The sequence below is a fragment of the Anser anser genome (genome assembly GCF_964211835.1).
Source record: "Anser anser genome assembly, chromosome: 2".
Taxonomy (NCBI): Eukaryota; Metazoa; Chordata; class Aves; order Anseriformes; family Anatidae; genus Anser; species Anser anser.
The window spans coordinates 25,072,033-25,095,491 of NC_139721.1; the positions used below are offsets into that span (position 1 = coordinate 25,072,033).

Consider the following 23,459-nt stretch of genomic DNA (forward strand, 5'->3'; position numbering starts at 1 on the left):
AAGCACCATCCATCCAGTAAAAGAACAATAAAGGGAATGCTGCAATTTGTGCTGTTGATCTGGAATCCATCTAGTTGCCTTAGTTACGCTTAATCGGCAGTTGCTTTTGCTACCATTGTCCAACAGTTATGATTTAAAGGAGAACAATCTCTGGATTCAAAAACGAGTAATAGTGATCACGTAGGAAGCAGCTTGAGGCATTCAGGAAAGCCGTAACGTATGACAGTCTGAAAAAAAACTCTTCACAAGAGCTGATACAAGCCCGCATCATCTAGGTGTCGGGACAAAAATGTGCATGAACAAAGGGAGTACTGTCAGTCTTGAAGTAAGCACTTAATCCATCAGAATAATCTTTGCTAAAGTATCTTTAGGTAATGTTTCATTCTGTAACTACATTTTGAATTCTTCTGGTTTTAACATACATCAACTCGTGTATTGGCTTTTTTGTCCCTAGTTTCTAGCTCACAAAATTTCTGTCCGACATTCAAACTTGTCCGACATTCAAACCGACATATATGTAGGACAAAAAGGTTGCCCAACGCTGTTATTTCTCCCTTTCTGTAAGTCTTAAACTTTTTGTGAGGTAGAGAAGCTGCTCAGGAAAAAAATTCCTTTCTGTACCCTAATAACTGATCTTTTAGTTGGGAGTTGACGTGAACACTATTTCATTCCTTATTAAGAATCCCTTTTTCACGACATGGTACAGAAATAATTGCTATTTGCACATACCTAGAGCATACTGATATAGGCATCGAATTAACCAGCTGTTTAGGAAATGGGACTACATGACTTGACAATATGAAAGCGAAAAGTGGTGGTGATCAGCGATGATACCAGTATCTATCTAAGTGCCCTACTTGCTGAAATAGAGGGGAATTAGTTACCTAGATACATTCTAGCATTCTGCTAAATTCTGGTTATTACCAATTCTGGTTGTTTGCTATTTCTGGTCATTAGAATTCTGCTCCTTGTCAACAGTAGGTAAATGATGACAGTAAGTAATTCAGCTGTAAAGCTATGTTCTGGGTTTAAACCAGAACCCTCTATACTGACATTTTCACTTCTATTTTCCTCACATTAATTTTTGGCTGTACCTGTTTTCTCACCTGTCAAAGCAATTGTGTTGCATGCTTTACATCAGTGAACACACACAGCATCAATATTAAAAAAAAATATTTCATGGTTTATTTCCTTAACTGAGAGTATTTGGTTATAACTTCAAACTGTGTTCCCAGTTACAGGTTTAAATTCTGGCTTTATACATGTGCTTAACACCTTAAAAACCTTTAAAAATGTTCATTTTTTGTAGTAATGAAAATCTTACACATTTAGCAGATACTAAACCTGGAAATTACACTCAAAATGTGTAATTTCTTATGTGTTGGATGGAAATGGTAACTGAATCAACTAAAACACAGGAAACAAACTATATATACAGAATATCAATTCATAATAAATGTCAACTATATAAAATATCACCTAATTCTAGTATGAAGGCACTTTTATTTAAAAGCAATGCAGTATTAAAACAAGATCCTGGGCTAGGCCCTTAATGCTTCATTGTGTATGTGTAAAGGAATCAAAAGTCATCTTAGACAAGTCTCAGGAAAATAATGAGAGAACAATATGCCCCACTCTGCTTTCGGTAATCCAGGGTGTGTAACGAAATGAAATGTAACAGGATTGTTACTTTAGGATGGATAAAACCAGTTAGGACAGGTACCACTAGAGGATTTAACCCAAGAGGTGTGTAGCTAGAGAATGTCGTAATATATTGGCAAAGTAACAAGCAAAACCCCTATGTTCATAACTGCTTGTCAGCTTCGTGCAGTTTTTGAATGTCGCTTGTCATGTAAGTTTAAGCAAATGTGACTACAGTATAGCACCTATGCATATCTAATACAGGATACTATTTACATTTTTCATTTTCTAGCTACTGAAATTGTCCACTTGCAGCAAATTTAATTCCATTTCTTTGAAACTGGTCATTTGTTGTCTGTAGAATACACTCCTATTAGTAGCAATTCTTGCTCCTGTTGGAATTTTAAAAAAATACAACCTCAGGGAAGATTTTAGTATTATAATTAATACATAAAAGCCTTTAGGTAAAGGGAAGTCTTTTCTGTTTTCCAGTCAGTTGAGAAAAAAGACATTCAGAACAGTTTTGTTACATCTCTTAGTAGCATCTAAAATTCTTCCTCCTCCTCCTCCTCATCTTCATCGTCATCTTCCTCCTCTTCCTCCTCCTCTTTCCTTGGTGTGCTGTTGGAAATCTAAAATGAAAATTCAACAAAAGTAAAACAAGTATGTATTTAATCCTGGAGGGAAAACTTCTCTGTTGGCATTCAAAGTCTTGTAGGTTGTGTGTTTGGTGGTGGTGGTCTTTATCCCTTAATCCTGCGATTTACGGTAAAGTGCAGCATGCCAACAGAAAGGTAACAGAGCACAAACTAGAAAAACAGTAAATGAATCTGGAAAGCAAAAAATCCCTGGTAGTTCTGAAAGCTATTATATGACAGGGAAAGCTATGTAGTAATTGAATTAATGTTGAAAAGCAACAGGGTGTTAGGTTTTTGCTGGGTTGGCTCCCTAGACAGCAGGTTGAAGGTGAGTGTTAAGGCACAATCATATCTAAGACATCAAACCTCTTCAGTTAAATGAAAAGCTCAACACTATGCTGCTCTAAACTGTCCCTGAGAATAAATCAGAGAGACTTTACCAGAAGCCTTGGTTCATATATGAACTTATTTCCCTGACCATCAGTGCTTGCCCTTCAGAGTGGTAACTTAAGTCCTTTTTTGCTTCATCAAATATTAAAAAATATATTTAAAAAAGCCAGCTTGCAAGCTTTCATCTCATCTGAAAGGCTCTGCCATCAGTACTTTCTTCTAATGAGAGCTCTAATTCCTATTGAAGAGAGATTATTCATAGAAGATGGAAAATTTACAATTTAAAGTAGAATACCTTTTTTCCCCCCTGAAAAAAGGAACATTAAACTCAAGAAAGATAACTATCTAAATCATCTGGAATGCTTTTCAAAAATGATTTGAGGTTCAGCAGTTCTTTGAGGGCATCTGCAACTCTAATGTTTCCTGAGTTTTCTCACATGCAGCTACATATACAAACTTCAGTACTGAAGACAAAACTTGCCCTTTTATTTTCAACCCCCTATTTTAAGAGTTCTTAAGAGCTGGTTACTAAATTCTGACTTGTGAGATCTCTTAATTCATACAGCTATGTACATTACAAAAAAATTTGGTGTGTGCATAAAGCAAACTGTAATTAGTGAACTAATGAAAGCAGAAGAATCCTTAGTGGTGATGATGCTCACAAAATACATGATTTAGCTCTAAGCAAATACTTGGTTGTAAATTTTTGAACTTAACAGAAAATGGAGTTAATCATTAGATGGAACTGGGTTAACTTGAGTGTCAATGCCTAATGCAGCAATTCGTTCTGTGAAAGAAGATAGAGACAATGACACTGATTTGGAATACGAGAGAAAGGAGTGCAGCAAATTGAGCCTGGTAAGGTAGCTTCATTTCAACAGACTCATCTTCCAAGTACCTTTTTCTTTTTTCTTCCCCCTCTTTTTTTTTTCCTCGTCTATTTAAGAACATCTGAAGTTCTTAAGAGCTTAAATCATATTTCTGAATAAAAGGTGCTACTCTTCTGGAATAAGAGGTGCTAATTTGGGGTTTAAGGCTCTTCCTACTTGCTAGTCAAGTATCTCTGACCACTCTGTAATTAAATAAATAGTAAACTAAATACTTTCACTGATGGAGGTAAGCTGGTGGCTAACCTAAGAACCAAAATGGATCTTAATGGACAGTAAGGAAAATAAAAAATTAGGCAGTTTAAATGCATGTTATTTTTGCCATAAAGCTTGAACATACCGGTACCTGAAAATTTAATTTGGATTATGTAATGCTGAACAAATAATTTGATTTTTAAAAATGTATTGGAATTTGATGATTTGTTGTTTCTTGTCCTAAGCAATTTTATGTGAAAATGAATGCTCTTAAGTTTGCATGTAGGTGATGACTGTTGCTGTTCACAGTGTTCAGCTGCATGCTTCACTGCTCATGCTACAGAAAGCAGGGCAATTTTCTACTCATGCTATTCTCTCTTCATGTCTTACACAGTGTTGGAACACCTTGCTGCGTACAGTTTCAGCCATGGCTAAAATATTTTTCTGCCCTAGAAGAACAGGTGCAAAACAGTTAAATACATGTGCATAAAACCTGTGTGGCTAAATTTGATTTAAAGTACCTAGAAGTAGTCATTATTTTCTGCTATATAGTTTGGTCTAAAATACAGCAAACCAACCTGAATCAACAAAATGAAAACTAAAGATAAACTGCCAACTAAAGGGCAAAATGCAGGGATTTACTAAGGATTGTTATGGAAACTTAAATAGCCTTTTCAGCACTTATGTATAACTAAATATCTGTAATACTCCTGTTTAAAAAAAAGCCTTAAATCCCTGAAAAGATCTTCTCATCATAATGGGGAGCCATCCTGTAAGTGATGGGACACGCTTCAAATTATCCTGTTGCTTGACCAAGCTAGACCTCAAATGAAGGCAGTAGAATTTTAAGAGGAGGTGGTACTTTCTCCAAAGTGAATCCAGCTCAAGGAGTACTTCAGGTTTCTGACACAGGATAATACAGGAAACTAGTTGCAGAACCAGAAACTCCTTCTAGGATGGCATGTGCTAAATCCTCTGAAAGACAAATACTGTATTATATAATTCATCCTATCTGATATGCAGTGTTTTTTTCCCCTCTACAGGTGGTTTTTTCTCCCCTTCCTGCAGCCTTTACTCTGCAAACTGCTTACCAGTACTATTTATACTGCTTTAAATTGAAAATCCATAACTACTGCTTTATGTAGTCAGTAAAAGATTGTTATGGTGCATGAAATCAAACAGACATGAAAACTTTGTGAATGGAAGACCCCCAGAAAGATAAAACCAGTCACCTGAAGGCTCTGCTGAAAGCAGCATTTTTTGCTAGTGAAATGTTTGGAGGTGGATTTAAGAGACTGCAGCCCCTAGTGTAATTCAAGGTGCTGGTTCTGGTGCAAACATACTATTTGCAGAATCAAAAAGGGCAACGTGTGTGTGTGGGTGCTGAACAAGATGTCTGCATCTTTTTACTGCCCTCTAGTGACTGCATTAAGTAAGGCATCACACCCTTCCGCTCTCTGTGGATACGTTGCATGTAGCACAGTAAAATGACAATATTTTGAAATGTACAGCAGTTTCCCTCTAGGTCTACAAGACCATTTCTCTCAGATATTTCAGTAAAAGGTTAAGAGAACATAAACACCTAAAATATATAGCTAAAAGAGAGGTCTAAGAGAAAAAGGAAACTTTCAAGTTAGTCAAAATGGAGTCCACACCATCTCTGAGTGCACATACATTCAGATTTCTGTTTTTCTGAAGACAGTCACAAAATACAGCTATCTGTGGCACCTCAAAGTAATTACAAATACTTCTATAACACTGATACAATTTTATGGTATTACAGGGAATTCTCAAGGAACGTGGCAACGGATTTCTGACAGCTTTCTCTGGTCTTCAGAAAATGAATGGTTAAATATTTTCTGAAAAAAAAATATATAAACCTGAAATTTGATTGTTTGGTAAAGAGGCAGGGCATCTTAATCAAAGCCAAAATTGGTCTCCATGCCCTGAAATACAGGATTCTTTTATCTTTTCAGATGGCATGACACACTTTCATCAGCAGAGTAACTCAACTGTAATGATCCTTTAAGTGTCGAGAGCAGAGAAGGGGTAATGCAGTGTACAGTGAAGAAACTTTCTACTATTACAATACCAAAGCATCCAAAGAAGGAAGATGGGATGCGTACATTTTACATATGGCCATCTCTGTAACTGAAACGCTACCAAGAATCACCTTAGTTACACAACTAAAGCTGCAATAAAAAAATTGATGTCTGTAAGCTTACTGCTGCAAACAACAAAGATTTTTGCAAGGTAGCTAGGTCAAAAGCAGTGACCCTTCCTCCAGCTGTTTCACTATTTTTTTTATCAGCTTCCTTTTCCTCACCTGCTCTGAATTTTCAAAGCATGGAAGGAAAGGTGTGTAGGTCATTGTTTTGCTTTGCTCTAGGAGGTATCGCTAATCTGAGTCACCATGGGGTAGAGAATCCACAGGCTGGGATCTAGATACTGTGACTAAGAATGTGCAAATGTTACTTAAAGAATAGCACTTCTGTTCCCAAGAAGCTCCTACATCTTTACTGTACAAGATGCCACAGTCTAATGAAAGAAATGGTAGTTTCAAAAGTGAAAAACATTGCTCAAAAAGGTGTGTTTTTCTTTTCCCTCAAAAATAATTAGAAGCTGCATTATTTAAAGTTTAATATTATCATATTATCTTTATGCCTTTGGAATTCTAACTTTGTCCTGAATTCACTAAAGAGAGCAGACTCATTTATATTAGCTAAGGTTCTCCTTAAGACATTCTTTTAATACAGTGACCTGGCATTTAGTTTTTCTTTCTTACCTGTACTGTCTTCAATGAAGATTTTAAGGAGCCAGTTCTTTGCAAGGGGGACTTTGAATTTGCACGAACTATGTCTAAGCGAGACTGATAGTCTGGTGGATAAAGTGAACTCCGAAAAACCTGTTCAAATGAAGAAAGCTGTTACTTTGGTGCCATGATACAGCTTGCAAGTTAACCGTCACCAAGACCGAAGCTAACAAAAATGCAGCATTGGACAATTAGCCCTGCTCTAGATAGATGCATCAGTTGTAGTTTGGAGCGATTGCTTTTAGCTGAAATAACATCCTTGCTCAACCTAAGACGTTATCAAAACATTTATGTGGTCAATGTAAACATTCCTCAGATATGTGAGGGGATTTACAAGTGAAAAACTGCAATGGTTTCCCATCAAAATATGGAGCTGAGTTTCAGGCTAACCTCGAGCTACAAACCCCAGCAGCTCCCCTCAGGCTCTCCAGTTCTTGGGAAGATGAACTCTTGGCCCCTTCACAAGCAAATCCTCGCTGCCAGTCACAGCTATGTCAGGAATTTTGTCTGAAACGTTCAAGTGATCTGCAGCTCGAGAACTATTTTGGAAACCCTTAGAACACAGGGGAGAATGTGGTATCCATTATACTGACAAGTTCTTTCCATCAACCAGAAAGAGTAAATCATAGGACTAACAGCCTGATACTAAAAATAATAGAACTATTCATGCAAGACCTCATTAACAACATGAAGGAGGAGAGCAGAATTATGTTAAGTCAGTATTTTTATGGAAAGTGTATCTTGTCAAATCAACAAGAACTCTAAAATGAGATCAGTAACCTGGCTGTGAAAGGTAAAATACTGACTTAAAGGATATTTTTGAAGTGGTGTCACATGCCCTTTTAATTGTGAAACTAGAGCAGTACAAGATTGCCGTGGCATACAGCGTTAATAAAAAACAGTGACTGAAAGATTAAAAAAAGAAAACAATTCAGAACAGAAAGATAGAGATTTTTAATGGAGTAATTAGTCTTTAGATGATCTTATCAGAGCAGTGTAACATTCTGTCTTACTGTGCATCTTTACAGCAAGATTCACTGCAGAGGTGTTCTTTAAGTACTGCGATTAGCTGAACTTGGAATGGCAATTAATTTAGGAGAATTCTGTGATCTATTGTTGTGAGAAAGATTAGATGAGCACTGTGGTTCCTGTCTGCTTCTAAAATCTCGGAGTTTATAAACCTGTAGACCTTTATTTTATTGGATAAATGCAAAAAAGGCCTTAGTGTAAATGAGAAGTTTGTTCTGGGAACCTGAAGAATAATGTTGCATGGGACATGTATACCACCGAAGTATGAAAAGTGTCTTTACATAGTAAGTAAACTGAAAAGCGAATCTTAAATTACTCTTACCTCTAAATCTTCGTTTTCATCAATATTTTGGATATTTTGGTAGGCAGCAGTATAAATCTCTAAAGCTTTCCCATGGAATAACATTTCAATGGTTATAAATTCAGAAAATATGTTCTAAAAACAAATAAGAACAAAGTTTTCTTAATGCTATAGAGTATATTCTACTTGAAATGCCAGGGACTTTTTCTTTATTGATAAGTATCTTTTTAACTTATGGGGGAGAGATTAACTGTAAACTTTATACATATTTATAATTTACAGATAATTATGTGTTTTTTGTAATAAAATATATATATAAAAGCTCTTATTGATATGTTCAGAACTCACACAATCTTTTTTGTATTAATCTAACGTCAGATACTGGCTGATTTGGTGGGTTTTTTTCAACCATCTCTCCTATTCCCATTCACCCTTCCTTCCAATTTATTTATTAATAAAAAACTATCTCATTTTTATAATTAAATTTGAGGTCACATAATTTAAATGTTTTTCAATTACTGTAGTTTTTGGGACTTGAGCCACTTCACGTTTGAGATAAAGAGAGAAATGAAAGCTTTGATTATTTGTTGTCACTAAGCATTTGGTGGTTTCTGCACTGCAGTAACCTACACAAATTCTAGCATGTAAAATATATTATTTACTTATCACTGTTTCTGTTAATTTTGCTGATACTAATCCACACATCATTCTACTACTAAATGCAGCTACCAGTGAAGTAGAATACAGCAACTGTCGGAAACTGCAGATACTACACCATCTAATATAAGAAAATTTGGAATTCAAGAACCTGTAAAAATAATGAACTGATTTTCAAATTGCAAAGCTCAGGATGTTTGGATTATGAAATAGTCAATATCACAAGCTTTGTATTTATGTAGGCATAAATTAATACTAACTGTTGCTTAATCTTGCCAAAGAGTAACTATAATAAATGTTATGCAAGATGAAGCGTGATGTTATATACTGGAATGTGAGCAGACCTACTTTTATGTCCTTTATTTTCTGTTTCTCAAAATTATCAATTGTTTCCTCTAACTGCCGGGTTGTTCGAGTTGCGTCCAGTGAAGCTCTCTGCAGTTCACTTTCAGCCTGGTAAAGGAACACAAAGGTGAAATTAGTTCAATATTTGAGACAAAGTCATTTGCTATATAATTGCTCTGAAACCTTTGAATCTGGATTTTCAAAATACTACATTTCTGGATTACTGTGTCTGTAAACGTGTTTATAGCTTAATAAAGATGTCTCCTATGGTGTTGCAGTTTTGATCTGAAACATGAGAAATGACTAGCTCCAGGCAATCAGGAAAGTCTCATTGCCCTACCCATTTTCTAAATGCTTATCTGCTAATTCTGCAGATCCAGCCCAGACACGATCTGACCACACAGTGACTGGGCTCAGGGAATTAGCCCAGATGGGTAAACCCACAAGGGATTACACTTCACAAAAAGATAATTTTTTAGAGCTAATAATAAAGGAGAAGGCAGGAATGCACAGGGCAGAGTGCTGGAAAAGCAGACAGTGTTACCCTTTATTTTTCAGTGCAGACCAACCTGTTGTGTCTAGAACAGATCTTTTCCAGTGCCACACGCTGAACCTTGTCTAATGTTTTATACATTCTTTAGACAGTAAAGCAGCAGCTGGAACAAATGCTCTTCTACCATAAGTATCTCAACCCGTAGACTAGAGCCAATGTAATTTTTAGATCAAAAAGCGTTTCGTGTAATTTATATTTTTAACATTTTATATAAAATATAATTTATATAATTATTTTATAAAAATATACTCAACAGGGCATTTGAAAAAGATCACACAAGCCAAGTACTAATGCATAAATACAGCTTCTCTTACTGTGCTACTACAAAAAGCATTTCGGATGTGTATTTTAATTAGATATAAGTGAACTTTATAAAATGCACAGTACCATTTAAATAATGATATTTTAAACTATTCTGGAGAAGTAATCTCAAGTCTCAGAACTCTGTAATATTACAAAAAAAATGATATAAAGATCTAAGAGCTTGCACTTAAACTGCAACATTTGGGTCTAAAATTACTTTATTTTCCATAAATTACTGGTCAAACATCATGGACTAGTCAAGAGAGTCTTTACTTACAGTCTTTACTTTCCTGAGAATATCATCAGGAACCTATTCTGTCCAGGGATTTGGAAATGGTATATGGATTAACCACTTGTGTCCTATCATCAAGATGGAGGACTCTTCCCATTTCTCCAACACTGTATCTTGAAAGGAACTTTTTTTTTTTTTTGAGTGCTACAGCATGGATATAGACATCACAGGCCCAGTTCCCACAATCTAGTTTTACTGTTACGTATGTATCAAAAACACATGCATGTTCTGTCACTTTTTTCTTTAAAATCTGCAAATCTTTTATTACAGATTTATCTACTTGAAACAAGTACCAAAAGTCTGCATACACACAATTCTACCATTGCTTGGCAAATAAAATTGGTAGTGATCATAAAATGGATTGGGTTGGGACCTTAAAAACCTCCTCGTTCCAGCCCCACCCCCCTGCCATGGGCAGGGATGCCACCTGCGAGATCAGGTTGCCCAAAGCCCCATCCAGCCTGGCCCTGAGCACTTCCAGGGAGTGTTCAACAACCGCCAACTTCTCCGGGCAACCTGTTCCAGTGCCTTACCACCCTCAGAGTAAAGAATTTTTTCCTAATATCTAACAGAAATCTCCCCTTTTTTAGTTTAAAACCATTTCCCCCTTGTCCTATCATTACACCTCCTGGTAAAATGTCCCTCCCCAGCTTTCCTGTAGGCCCCCTTGAGGTACTGGAAGGCTGCATGAGGTCTGCTTGGAGCCTGCCAGGCTGAACAACCCCAGTTCCCTCAGCCTGTCTTCACAGGAGAGGTGCTCCAGCCCTCTCAGCATCTTTGTGGCCCTCCTCTGGACCTGCTTTAACAGGTCCCCATCCTTCTTATGCTGGGGGCCTCAGGGCTGAACGCAGCGCTCCAGGTGGGGTCACATCACAGCAGAGAATCACCTCCCGTGACGTGCTGGCCATGCTTCTTTTGATGTAGCCCAGGACAGTATTGCATTGTATGTATTCCATCAGGTCACGTGCTCATCTCCTTTTCTTGATTTTGTCCAAAGCACAGGAGGGAAATAGAGTAAGAGAAGACATTTTGTGTTTTCTCAATTACTACAATCACTCACTCTCAGTAAAGGAAGGCAGCTGCTATGCATAAGCAGCCATTACATATGCAAACACAGTATGTTATTTCTATGATAATCAAATGTATCTTCTTGATCCATCTTAAATAGAGTGGCCAGATACGCGCAGATGATTTGGGAAAGGAATTTTGTTTGTTGTAGAGTGAAATGTTTAAACTTGCAGAACCTGCATAGTTTGCACAGCAGCAGTTTAGTATTTTCTCTTCTGAAGCACTCACCTGTGACTGGAAGTATTAGTAAAGGAAACAAATGGCAAAATTATCAATATTCATAAAAGTAGCTGTTTCTACTTGCAATTGTTATATATTCTGAAGTATTTACCTGAGGTATTTGAAAACTTCTGTATACTTGGAGGATGTTACTATTATGTTGTCTGAAGCCTCCTGTTACAAGTCATACAATTGTTATGGCCTTTGTATAAACAGGGCAGCTGTTTGTCTTGGACTGACATTTTGGCTATTTACTTTTTTTTTTTTATTCAAACAACCTAGGTAGACCATTTCAGAAAAAAAAATCTGATTTTAAAAAATCATTTTTATATCAAAATATACACATACACATCTGACAAGGTTTACTTTGCAAAGCTGTACTGCCCCTATGATTTTTAAGACGGACTTGAAATCTGGAAGTGAGAACAGATCCTTTGCTACCTGTGGCCGAAGCTGTTAGCTGCTGGAATATGATCATTGCGCATGAAGAACAGAACCACTGCTGGAGCCTAACACCTGTGCTATCATCAGTGAACGTGGTGAAGCCTCTCAGATCTAAAAGGTGGCCTGCAAACATCCCCAAAAGCACACAAACCTATTCCAGTCACACTCAGATGAATTAGACGTTCCCTCTTTGGGAACAGGGGCAGGGACTGGATCTAAGCTGGTGCAATATTAGATATTGTGTTAGATGGGAGCTTGGCAGTGTGGCAGAGAAATGGCCCTAGCGCCATAAAATGACGACTAGACAGCAGAGACTCTGCAGGGCATCAGGAGGGAAGACTGAGACAAGACAACACACTCAAAAGGCAACAAGATCTCTTCTCAGTCTACAAATGTTCAACTGCATTCTACCCACCTGCCACCAGCATTTCTTTACCACTGGTCTGCCACATATTGTAGTGTTCCTCTCTATCCCAAGGTAAAGAATGTTTGTAGTGCCGAGTCTTCCCAGCCCATGGAAGCCTCACAAAGTTGCACTCTGATGTCTTCCTGATTCCCAGTATTTTGTGCTGATCACTTTAAATGCAAATACACAGTGTTTGGAATGCATATGCCTCCGGGCATATCCAAAAATAGACGCTACTCAGACTTACGTTTTCAGGCAAAGTTTTAAGTACAAAACCCACAGATGTTACAAGAAGCTAGGCCATGGAAGGGTGTTTGGAAGTAGCTCAGCAAAGAGACAAGAAGATACAAGCGAGGTGCCAGCAATATGTATGTGAAATCAAATGTGAATTAGTGCAGGAGGAAGGAAAACAGGGAACAGCTTCCCTGCAGGGATAATATTTTACTGCTAAGATTTACTTCCTTAATCCTCCTGGAAGAGGACTCTGCATCACAGCTCAAGTTCCAGCCCTACAGCTGACACGTGTCTTTATCTCCTGAGGAACTCTGATTAGTCATCACTTGATTTAACTGATTTGATTAGTAATAAATAGAAATTCTTTGGCAGAGGGAAAAATAGAATGCAATTCTCCTGGGTGGCGTTTGACCATCACAATCATTTCTCTTTTTCTGCTGTCCCATGCCCCACTCGCTAGAAAGATCATCATTTCCGAAATAAAGTTGATGAAATCCTGCAAAGAATAGCACTGCTTCACTATGCAATCCTGAGTCCAACCCTCGGGTATAAGAAAAAATAAACAGCACATGGTCATGAACTTAAACGCTGTATCATAATATAGAGGCACCAAGGGACTGAACCAGGATTGCCCCAAAGACCTTTATTCTGTCATTCCCTAGAATCTGACTGACTCAGAATTTAAAGCTTCAATGACATTTTAATGGAAATTTTGTAGAGGCTTAATTTTTCCCCCTGTGATACAGAATAATATACTAGGGAGGGTCACTGGTCTCTTCAGAGGAAGAGTAGTCTGGTTGAGTATTCTACTAGCAGAATTACAACTTTTCCCATCACACAAATTCACACCCTGTCTCGGTACAAGGAAGCACAACCAGCAAAAGGGCAAATGTAAATTTAAAAATAAAAATCCACAGAAGTAAAAAAGGGTGTCTGATTCCACTTACTTTCAAAACCTGCCAATATCTTAGGTGTAATCTATGCCTACCTCTCCGGAATAAACATATCAAATACTTCACAGTTTCTTTTCAGTCAAAAAGGGATTGGGTAACAAAGCAGCTATTAAAAGCTATACCTCATTATCACAAAGTTTAAGAAAAGTTACTTGGATTCAAAATCAACATAGTCCTCTAAAATTATTTAAATAGTCCCTCTGAAAAGCAATTTTCTACTGCTTTCTAAATACAATTGCTGTAACATTTTAGAAATATTTCTTAATAGTCACTAGAAGTGCAGGATACAATAATGTGTCGATCTGATGGGTTCCGCTGACGCGTCTTTTCCAGTTGAGATAACTGCTTGGCTTCTCGATTCTTTGCTGTTAAAGTTGCTTTAAGATCATCCTGGAAATAAAATGGTTTAGATATTTTCTTACATTTTCTATTTCAAACATATGAAATGCATTTTTCGTCATACAGGGATTGCCTAGAAAACATGAACAAAACATCTGCTTTAAACAAAACCAGATTTTACTGATCTTACCCTTAAATGATTCCCTAAAAGATAAGGCAGTGGAGACCAAGAGAGTTTAGTGCCTTGCATAACTCCCTGTAGAACACACTACAATTTAAAAAGTGAAGAAAGAATTTTGCAGCTTTTCAGGAAAAGTACAGTAGACAGTCAGAAGCTGAGGCCCCCAAAGGAGTAAGAAGACGGGGCTATTCTAGTTCAGCAATGGAATAAAGTTGGCATCTAGAACTGAAAAGCAACATTTAACAAATCAGTAAGGAAAAAAAAACACAACAGCAGTCAATACAAAGAAGAAATTATGAAGAACAGAAAACTTCTACAAAGAGCTTAAGATACCATAGAAAATCCATGGCCGAAAGGGTTCAACTGCATAGTTACACATGCAGTGAGCAAGGTGTTTAAATACATGTGGAACAAAATACATCCAAGTAATGATGTAGCTGGAGAAGAAACTTTCTGATATAGAAACACACTGCTGATAAACATTTCTGCTCTTCATTTCTGAGGGAGACACAGGATATATGATGATTTCAGAATGCTAATATACAGCTTTCAAATTCTTGTTCATGCTATAAAACTCTGTTTTGCAAACAGTGTGGCATACATGGAAACTACAATTTTCAGTCAGATATGCATCATTCCATTGCCCCGGTAGGAGAGATGTCACTAATTTTGATGACCCTAATTTAAAGGAGCAGTACCTTAAGAAAAGCAGACAACCCAAAGGAATCAGTCTAACCAAATCTACCCGAGGCAGCCAGTGGATGGACATTTCAGGCCATCAGTTCCTCTAAGAAGAGCTCTTCCCATTTATCTGTAACTCTGGAATGGAGTAGACTGAAGTGTCCTAATGCTCTTAAAACTATAATCTCAGGAAGTTGTCTGTGCTCCTTCCTGGGATTCCAGAATTTTATCATGGTTGCAGGTCTCCTTCTCCTGGCCTGGAAAGACCTGCAACCAGGAACGTCTCTCTTTCAAAGTTCTGGGATCCTGTGACCAGATCACAGATGTCAATGACAAACACAAGCCTGCCAAGTTTCAAAGTGCTGTGTGTTTCTTCAACAATGAGTCTGCACTGAGGTCAGCATCACAATAAGCAGTTTCTTCTTAGTTTCTGTCCTTCCTGCCTGTTCGTATGTCCTCATGTATAGGACTGTTATTTTGCTTTGAGTTTAGGGACACAGAGCTGGTCTGTGACAATAAAACACAACCACAACTTCAGACTATCAAAACCAATTTTACTTCTCTTCTTGCAAAAAGGAAGTTACAGCACCTTTTGGGTCATCTGAAAGACTGCTGGAGAGGGCTTTCTCTTTTATGAAAGCCATGCAGCTGCAAGAACAGCAATAATAAATATATTTTTAAAGGTCTACATTTCAAATTAAAGGTACAGAAAGAGAACAGGCAAAAAAAAAGTATATTTTTGCCACAGAACACAGCCGTTTTGTATCTAATAGTCACAGCTGAATGCTTGGTGTTACGTAACGAGTGGACCCCATTACCAGCACCAACCGCCTCAGCCCGTTTACACCTGCCACTCCGAATTAACACTTGGCTCAAAGGGCTCTGACCTCGCTCCAAAGCAGACTTGAGAGTGGTAAGGAAACCATTAGTTACCATTATAAAATTCAGTATTTTTTTCCTAGCACATAGTAGCTTTGGAAATGCCTACAGGACTGCACTGTTCCCTTCTCTACTTCTGTTCTTTGCAGCAACAACAGCTACCAAATATGCTTCTCTGTGCTTGCCAGAGACTGACAAAGAGGTGGTGCTACTGTGGTGCAGCTTTATAGATATTTTGGATGTAGAAAGGTAGGGCTAAGTTATATGCATATTTTATCCTGGATGTAGGAAAATTGAAAAGGGTGCAGAAAGAGCCATAGAAATATTCAAAAGCTGGGGAAGATGTCATTATGGTGAAAGAATTAGGAGTTGAGATATTTAGCTAACTGAAAAGAATGAAAAAATGGTTTTACTAGCATCTAAATACCTTCACCCAGAAGAAAATGAGGTATCGTAGAGCTCTTTAATCTTAGTGGAACACAAACACCAAAGATTATGAGAAATGCTTCATTTAAAACAAAACACCACAAACGTCAAGGAACCACTAACTAAATACCACAAACAGGCCTATGTTCTCCTCCAGTGTCTTCAGACCAAGACCGGATGTGCTTTTGGAAAACATGCTTTAATTACATCCAAGGAGAAATGGGCTGGAGTGTAATTGCCAGGGAAATAAAGGTTAGATACAGAGAATATTAAATTGCTCATAGTTCCACTGGCTTTAAACTATGCATTTAAGTCACACTGAAGAACTCTGTTCAGCCATCTCATTTCAAACCACACAGAAGTACGGCTACAGCCACCAGGCGATGAGCTGGCAGGTCCTCGCCACTGTACTGTTACCTGCTTTAGTCACTGAGGTTATTAAAGCAAACCAGTCCTTCCTTCTGCAGCTGGATCACCTTGATTTTATGATGTCCTGTTTTATACGGAGAAAAGGAACCAAGAACAGAATTGCCAAAAAGCAGAAAACGAAGATTGACGTGTAGAACAACGAAACAGAAACAAATCCTAAAATCCTATACTGAAGCTGTATTACAGGCCAAGAATACTACACTTGCTTCACTGAGGCTGCCAAAACCTTCCCCAAAGAGATACTCAACGTAATAAACGCATAAACATGCGATTCAAACAATTTTACTGCTTTAGCAGATAAAGGATAAATGCATTCTGGTTGACCTGGACCTCTTTAAAGCAAATAGCACCTTAGGAAACAGCAACACTTCTTTTTAGATACAGCACGAAAGTAGTTTGTGTATAGCATGGAACAGATCCAACAAGAACATCCCCTTTGTAAAAAGTGCCATAATGATTTGTTGTGCCTGGTTTACTTGAGCAGCGAATGTAAAGCAGTCCTGCAGCTAGCACCCTGTGCTAGTTTTATGTAACAAAACTTCCTTTTTTCACTAAAAATGTCCAACTGTTGGATGATAAAAGACCAGCCAGCTGAGATTTTAACCAAAGTTTATAGTAATGGGCAGGGAAAAAAAAAAAGCGTGGCCTACATCTTTAGGAAAGTCTCTTAGTTCAAAGGTGTGTTGCTGTAATTGTTAACCCCACTTACAGCTCAGGAATGCTCTTGGACTCCTCACCGTAGCTAGGACAAACATCATGTAATACTTTCTAGCATTCCAAATGGCAAAGACAACAGGAAATGCCACTCATTGTTCCAAGGCATGACCTGGCTTCAGTTGGTGCTGTCCTCAGCATTTACAGGCTACCAGTGGCAATGCAGGACACCTGAGGGCAGGATTTCACTGCTTCCAATGCAACAGGCACCCCTGTGGCGTTCTGCAGGTCTCGTTAGCCCTAATCACATGGAACTTGTCTCCCACTGGCAGTATTTACAACGTACAGAATACTCAGGCCCAAGTTCTAGGTCTCTCCAACTGGGTCTCAGAGTGACTATTAAGTTCTACAATCCAGACCCTATAGTCTACAGCTTTCCTACAGACCACAAGCAGTACCGCACAAGTGCAGGAAGTGTCCTTCACAACTGTTTCTCTACCAACCAAGCTGGACAGCTAGGCAGTGAAGCAAACACTGTGCTCACTTCTTCACCACACAAAAAGAACAAAAACAGGAAAAATACTACAGTTTGAGATGCAATGCCACAGTGTGCTCAGATTAAATATGATGAGCACACTAGGATTTCTGTATGTAAAATGCCATCAAAAGTTGATCCTTTTACTTTTCTATTTATAGAGACTATGATAAAGACATACATGTTAATTAGAGATTGTTTACAGGATGAAGGCAACCTCTATGTAATATACCTACTATACAAATATTATAGGGAACTTACTTTCATCCCATAAGCTAGTATCTGCTTATGAAAATTTTACTTGTTCAAGGAAAACTAGCTGTCCTTCCCAGAGGAAAGAACTTTACAGCCATTTTGTGGCTACATACACTACTTCCAGAATATAATGAAGAGAATTCACTTATTTTTGTATCTTCAGGTCATCCTGATGACTCCGCAGGATGGCAACAAGATTCACACCACTACCTATTGTCTATTTTTATTATTTACTCAGTTTCAAAAAGAGTTTTCTATGTAACAGACTTCAGTGTAGAATGCAATTCTAAGTTAGAAAAGCTGTTAAGGGCAGCATACAGATGACTAAGGGCCAAAAGCATTACATGTAATCCATCTTTTGGAACTATGAATAAAAATAGTAAGATTTAAAAAAAGAGTGACAATATTTATAAAGAAAACATCTTCCACCTGAATTTGCACTATCCAGGAAGCTTCATTCACACTATCCATATTTTTTTTTCCCAAAGCTTTTGCTTGGGCTCCAATAATCTGAATATCCTTGACCTCACATCAAAGCTTTTTCCTCCAACACATATATAGCTTCAATCCAGATGTATCCTCATATAATTTTTTATTTACACTGGTTAATGCACTATGAAAAATCACAAACACTACCCCACTGCAAAGTAGAAATTTGAACTGAGTGGCCAGAGCACATCAGTGTACTTGGAGAGAAAACACACGTTCAACCTACCCTTTTAAGTTTCACTATGGTCCCATAACTTTTCAGAGGTTCAACAACTTTGGCTTCAAGCCTGTCAACCTACAAAAGAAAACACAAGGTCACTAAAATCATCTGCATTGTTTGATATGCAGAAACAGGAGATGGTTCATTTACTAGTCACTAGACTTATCAGGAATGTCGTCAGCCAAAATCTATGTTGGCTGTGCAAACATTCCTCCTTTACTCCACTCTACCTACGCACTGTCAAACAATGTAATTTAAACTACCAATGGGATAGAGTGGAATAGCAGAATAGTCTTTAAATGAAGCACACGACGTAGACATACCAAACAATCTGCCCGTCTCGCTTGCTTATGCTTCCACCTGTTGTTTAAGAATCTCACACCTCAGCAGCTGCAGTGCTAGGTACGTAAATGAAGACCAGAAATGGATAATCCTTAGCAACTGATTTTCTCTTTCCTACATTGTTAATACATACGAAAAGTGTTACTGTGACGCACAAAAGAAACAGGACAAAGATTACTGAGCTGGTTTCCATGAGCAAATGAGAACTTGATTTAACGGCTAAAAGCTCTCATTTCCCTTGCTTCCTCTGCCTTTTTTCATTTGAAGTGCAGTGGTGGTTTGAGGACGGGCACGGTAGGAGGATTTAGGCCAACTGCCAGTTTGTAAAAACACACTTAGAAATGTAAAGATGCAAACTCAAGTTGTTGCAAGGGTACCTAACGTTGACTGAAATTACAGAGTCATCATTTAAAGGTGAAAACAGATAATGAGATCATGCTTTATAACTTCGTATATATCCTCAGCCATAATATAAATTTACCCTGTTAATTGATGGATAAATTACTATCATATCAATTAAAGCATAATGGCTTACTTGCGGCTCAGTTGGAGCCAGAAGCATAAAAGCTTTTGAAAAAACAACAAAAACCTCACACTATCCACATCCTTGGATTTCATATTATTTCCTAAGAATCCATCCCTAAGGACACCGTGAAAGACACATGGTTATTTTCTAAAAATGTTCTCTTTAGTAGATTAGATAGTTCATAGATTAACTTAATTTACAAGTCTAAATTAATCTTTGTTAATATAGAAAGAGTTGGATTGTTTCCTTTCTTGAAAAAAAAGTGAAAACATCAAGAATGTCAAACACTTCAGTCTCTTTTCCTTTTGTATACATAATTTTAACACTTCTTAGCTTCTCGAAGCTATGAATGGTCACGTTGACACACATCCACATCACGTTTGTGCTTCAGGTGTTGAAATGCAACCTTACAGAAATTGACCATGGTCCCTGACAGCACCTGAGACTGGCTCTCAGAGTGCCCTGGGAAGGATTCTCTTCCACACTGCTTCTGATAACAGATTCAGCAAAAGGAAAACGTTGCTACACAACTCAAGTCACGAAAACTAAAACCAAAACACTTTATTAACTGTAACTTGTAATCCAGAACGCGAAACTGATAAAAGGCTTGCCCTGTCTCAAACTGTGAGCATTCATGTGCATACTTTCACTGACTTCAACAGGATTAATTGCAGGCAGTTTTCACTAATGTTATTAGCAAAGTAAACTATGAATTATTTGGCAACCTATCCTGCTCTACCACTGATATATTTAAAAGTGGTTTCTTCCATGCTTCTCTTAAGATTACAGAGTGTATTTTACCCCTTTTAATCACAGATAAGTAACTGAAAAGTTCAGATGGCAAACACAACATGTACAGCTTTAATTTTGTACCTCTGCCTGGCGATAATCCTGAAGTCTGGAAAATTCATCTGCAAAGTTTTTCAGTCCAACTTTTAAGTTTGGTGTCTCTGTGGCTGCATATGCATATATTTCATTTACTAGAAGATCTGCTTTGTCTCGTAGTCTGGCAGTTTTACGTACATATCCAGCAAATATTTGGCACAATTCACCAAAATGTTTTTCCACATTTGAAACGGCATCTTGTATTTGTCTAGTCTGATTGTCCCTAGATACCAAAGAAAATGAAAAATTAGAAGGGGAAAAATGTTTACAATACATACATCATAAAAACTGTATAATTACATTGCGAATAATTTGTAAGTGATTTGGACATCTCATTTTAGTGTAAAGCAAACCTACTTTTAAAAAGATAACGTCCTCACAGCCTAATGTAGCATGTGCTTATGTAAGTAACAGCAACAACAAAGTAGGATTTATACTTAAAGATCCAATAGGGGAAAACGCGAATCACAAAAATCACCTCAGAAGTCTTCACATTGTGGTTTGGCAAAAGCTCATTATTACCGTTAGGGTTAATTACTAACATAACAGTGCCAACATCTGCAGGTCTCAAAGAAGACAGGATTAGATAGCTTCCTGCAAGTGTCTGTAATCTACAGAAACAAGTCAGTGGTTGGAGAAATCAGGCAACAGAAGGGAAATCAGTAAAGGTATTACAGAATCTTTGTATCGCAACGCATGAAAATCGGAAGAATGGGAAGAAATGTAATACTTTGAGACTTAACAACAATGCAGTCAAACGAACACCATTCCTCAGGAATTCTTCAGGGAAAAAAAAAAATCAGAAAAAAGTTCTGCTACAGGCAAAGACCCGGTTATGTTATTTCAGAGCAAGCAGTCTAACAGACCGCTCAGAAGAGGGCTTGTTCTTTCACACTAAGACAAAAATCTCCGAATTATTCAGTCCTCCGACCTGAACCCCAGCGACCAGGACTCCGTGAGGCGACTGAGGGCAGCAGGGCAGAAGCCGACCCCCTCTTGCCGTTTGGGGGATCGGGCCGGCCCCACGGACCCCCAGCCCCACACCCTGGCACCGGGACCCGCCCGCTTAGGCCCAGCCAGGCCTTCTCCTCCTTCTCCTCCTTCTCCTCCTCGCCACAGGACCCCCAGAGCCGCCCCCTGCCTCCCCTCAGGCCGCCGTTACCTGGCGTCCAGCCCGCGGCCCAGCATCATCATGGCGGCGGCGGCCCGGCGGGAAGGAGGGCGGGCGGCGGGCGGGCTCGGCGTGCGCTCGGTCTCCTTGGACACCAACCACCGCCCGCCCCGGCCCCGCCTCGCCTCGCCGCCCGCAGCGGGGCCTTGAGGCTTCGAGGCCCTCCGGGGTGTGCTCGGGAGCCTTGGGGTGCCTCTGGGATCAGGCTCCAGCCGGCGGAACGACCCCCGCAGTGCCCCGGGGGTCCTGAGGCCCGAGCCCGCCGGCCCGGCTGGCCCTCAGGGAGGTACAGGGCTGCGGCTCGGCCTGTGCATGGGCAGAGCACGAAGGGTCGGGGCTTTCTCTTAAAAATAAAATTTAATGAAATAAACTCATTTGTGTGCAGACCCTTGTCTCTTTCTCTCCTTCTCTCTCTTTCTCCTCTTCTCTCTCTCTCTCTCCTTTATCTCCTTCTTTCCTTTCTCTCCTTCTTTCTCCTTCTCTCATTATTTCTCTCCCTCCTTCTTTCCTTTTATCTCTCCTTTCCTTCTTTCTCTCTTTTTTTGGACATCTAGGCTTGGCAATCACCAGCAGTAGCAGGGAAACAGCCCACCTGCCTGCAGCCTTGCAGGGAGTGCTGCCTATGGCAGGCAGGCAGGCATGGGGAGAAATGGTGTGGGTCACCAAGAACGGTCTAAAAAACCCCACAAAACAGCAACAAAAATCCTCTCTGTAAAGCTGCTGTATTGGGAGTGTGACTCAGAGGGACTGTGTGGGCACTGCTGGAGAAACAAGACAGACAGCCCAACAGGTATTATGCTAGACAAGTGCAGAGAAGGCTCTAAAAGAAGAAAGTCAGGAATCATGCTGTATCAAGTGTAAATCCACTCCAAAACAAAGCAATGCATGAGCGTTAAGTATTTACACATATTCTCATATATGAGAAAATTCTACAGGTTTACCTGAGTCTGTGAATTGAAAGTGATCTCGTTAAAGATTTGGCTACTTCATCAATTTAAAGCTGTTAAAAGTATTTTATTTTATTTTATTTTATTTTATTTTATTTTATTTTATTTTATTTTATTTTATTTTATTTTATTTTATTTATTCTAATTTTTATTTTAGGATCAAGTCAGTTAAATTGAAGCTTCAATTCAGCTAAAGCAAGCTACTCATTAAACAATGAGGATGCAAGTAGTGGTTCGAACAACTAAGCTAGAACAAAATGGTGCAGTTTTATCCTGAGGAAAATTTGTGAAATCAGTAATAAAACTCACCGCCAAAGTTTGTAGCCCTTATGGACTAAAACAAGTAATCTTAAAATGTTCTTCAGAGCACTCAGGGGTGAGAGATCAGCTGTTACCTAAAGGCACGACTGTTCTCCTTTTGACTGCAGGCGTGACATGAGAGGCTATAAAATGTATTAGTTAATCATCGCACTATTAATAATCTAATAAATCCATTAAGTGACTAATAATTACATTACTATTATGAATGTGTACAATTCCATGATTTCTCACCCTATGGCAATTTCTGAGTTTCTCACTCTTAAGTCTTATTAATTACACACAATTACAATACTATCACCCCGCTTATTATTGGGGTGCAATTCTATCCGTCATTGTTCTGCTCTCTCATACCAAGTCTTCTAGAAATCATGTGTGCTTCCCTTTCTCTGCCAAATCCCCTCCAAAATAAACGATCAACCCTTAATTACTTTTTCTTTATTGGTCCTGATTTTGCTACATCTGCACACAAATTTGGTGGTTTTGATACTATTACTAGGGCAATCTGAGTTTTTATATGGGATTACTGATATGATTACCTAGGTACTAGTGGCCTTGTAAAGTTTCTTCCCCAAATTCTCCTTCATTTATCTGGTTCATACTGTCTATGTCTTGTTTACCTTGCACACCTTCTACAACTTTTCCTGCCACTTCAGTCCTCATTCCTTTATGTAGCTCCAGTTATATATGACCACTATCCTATATGCATACAATATACCACAGCAAGGTTTATCCTGTTTTGTTTTGTTTTCCCCCCCACAGTTTTTGTACTCACACAGCTTCCTGTTTTTAAGTGCATTACTGCGAATCATTGT

At 38.6% G+C, this 23,459-nt stretch overlaps 1 protein-coding gene and 1 long non-coding RNA gene across 2 annotated transcripts; one reads left to right on the top strand and one right to left on the bottom strand.

Moving 5' to 3' along the window:
* Nucleotides 1-1,162: 1,162 nt before the first annotated feature.
* On the bottom strand, nt 1,163-21,863 carry CIBAR1 (CBY1 interacting BAR domain containing 1). The gene is made up of 8 exons (XM_083825735.1): nt 21,371-21,863; nt 20,197-20,431; nt 18,462-18,530; nt 13,656-13,757; nt 8,899-9,003; nt 7,915-8,028; nt 6,537-6,656; nt 1,163-2,273 (listed from the first exon to the last, which is right to left on the bottom strand). Exons 1-8 carry the CDS (start codon nt 21,400-21,402, stop codon nt 2,187-2,189), a joined length of 864 nt encoding a protein of 287 aa, XP_083681861.1. The 5' UTR covers nt 21,403-21,863; the 3' UTR covers nt 1,163-2,186.
* LOC310894990 lies at nt 13,764-15,979 on the top strand. The gene is made up of 2 exons (XR_014580335.1): nt 13,764-15,481; nt 15,597-15,979. It is a non-coding gene; the product is annotated as an uncharacterized lncRNA (long non-coding RNA).
* Nucleotides 21,864-23,459: the final 1,596 nt, after the last annotated feature.

Coding starts and splice junctions, on each gene's coding strand:
- CIBAR1 (XM_083825735.1), bottom strand. CDS start 21,402: ATGATGATGCTGGGCCGCGGGCTGGACGCCAG. Junction 18,531..20,196: donor AGGATTATCGCCAGGCAGAG/GTACAAAATTAA, acceptor TTTCTTTTGTAG/GTTGACAGGCTTGAAGCCAA. Junction 9,004..13,655: donor CATCAGATCGACACATTATT/GTATCCTGCACT, acceptor TTCCTTTACCAG/GCTGAAAGTGAACTGCAGAG.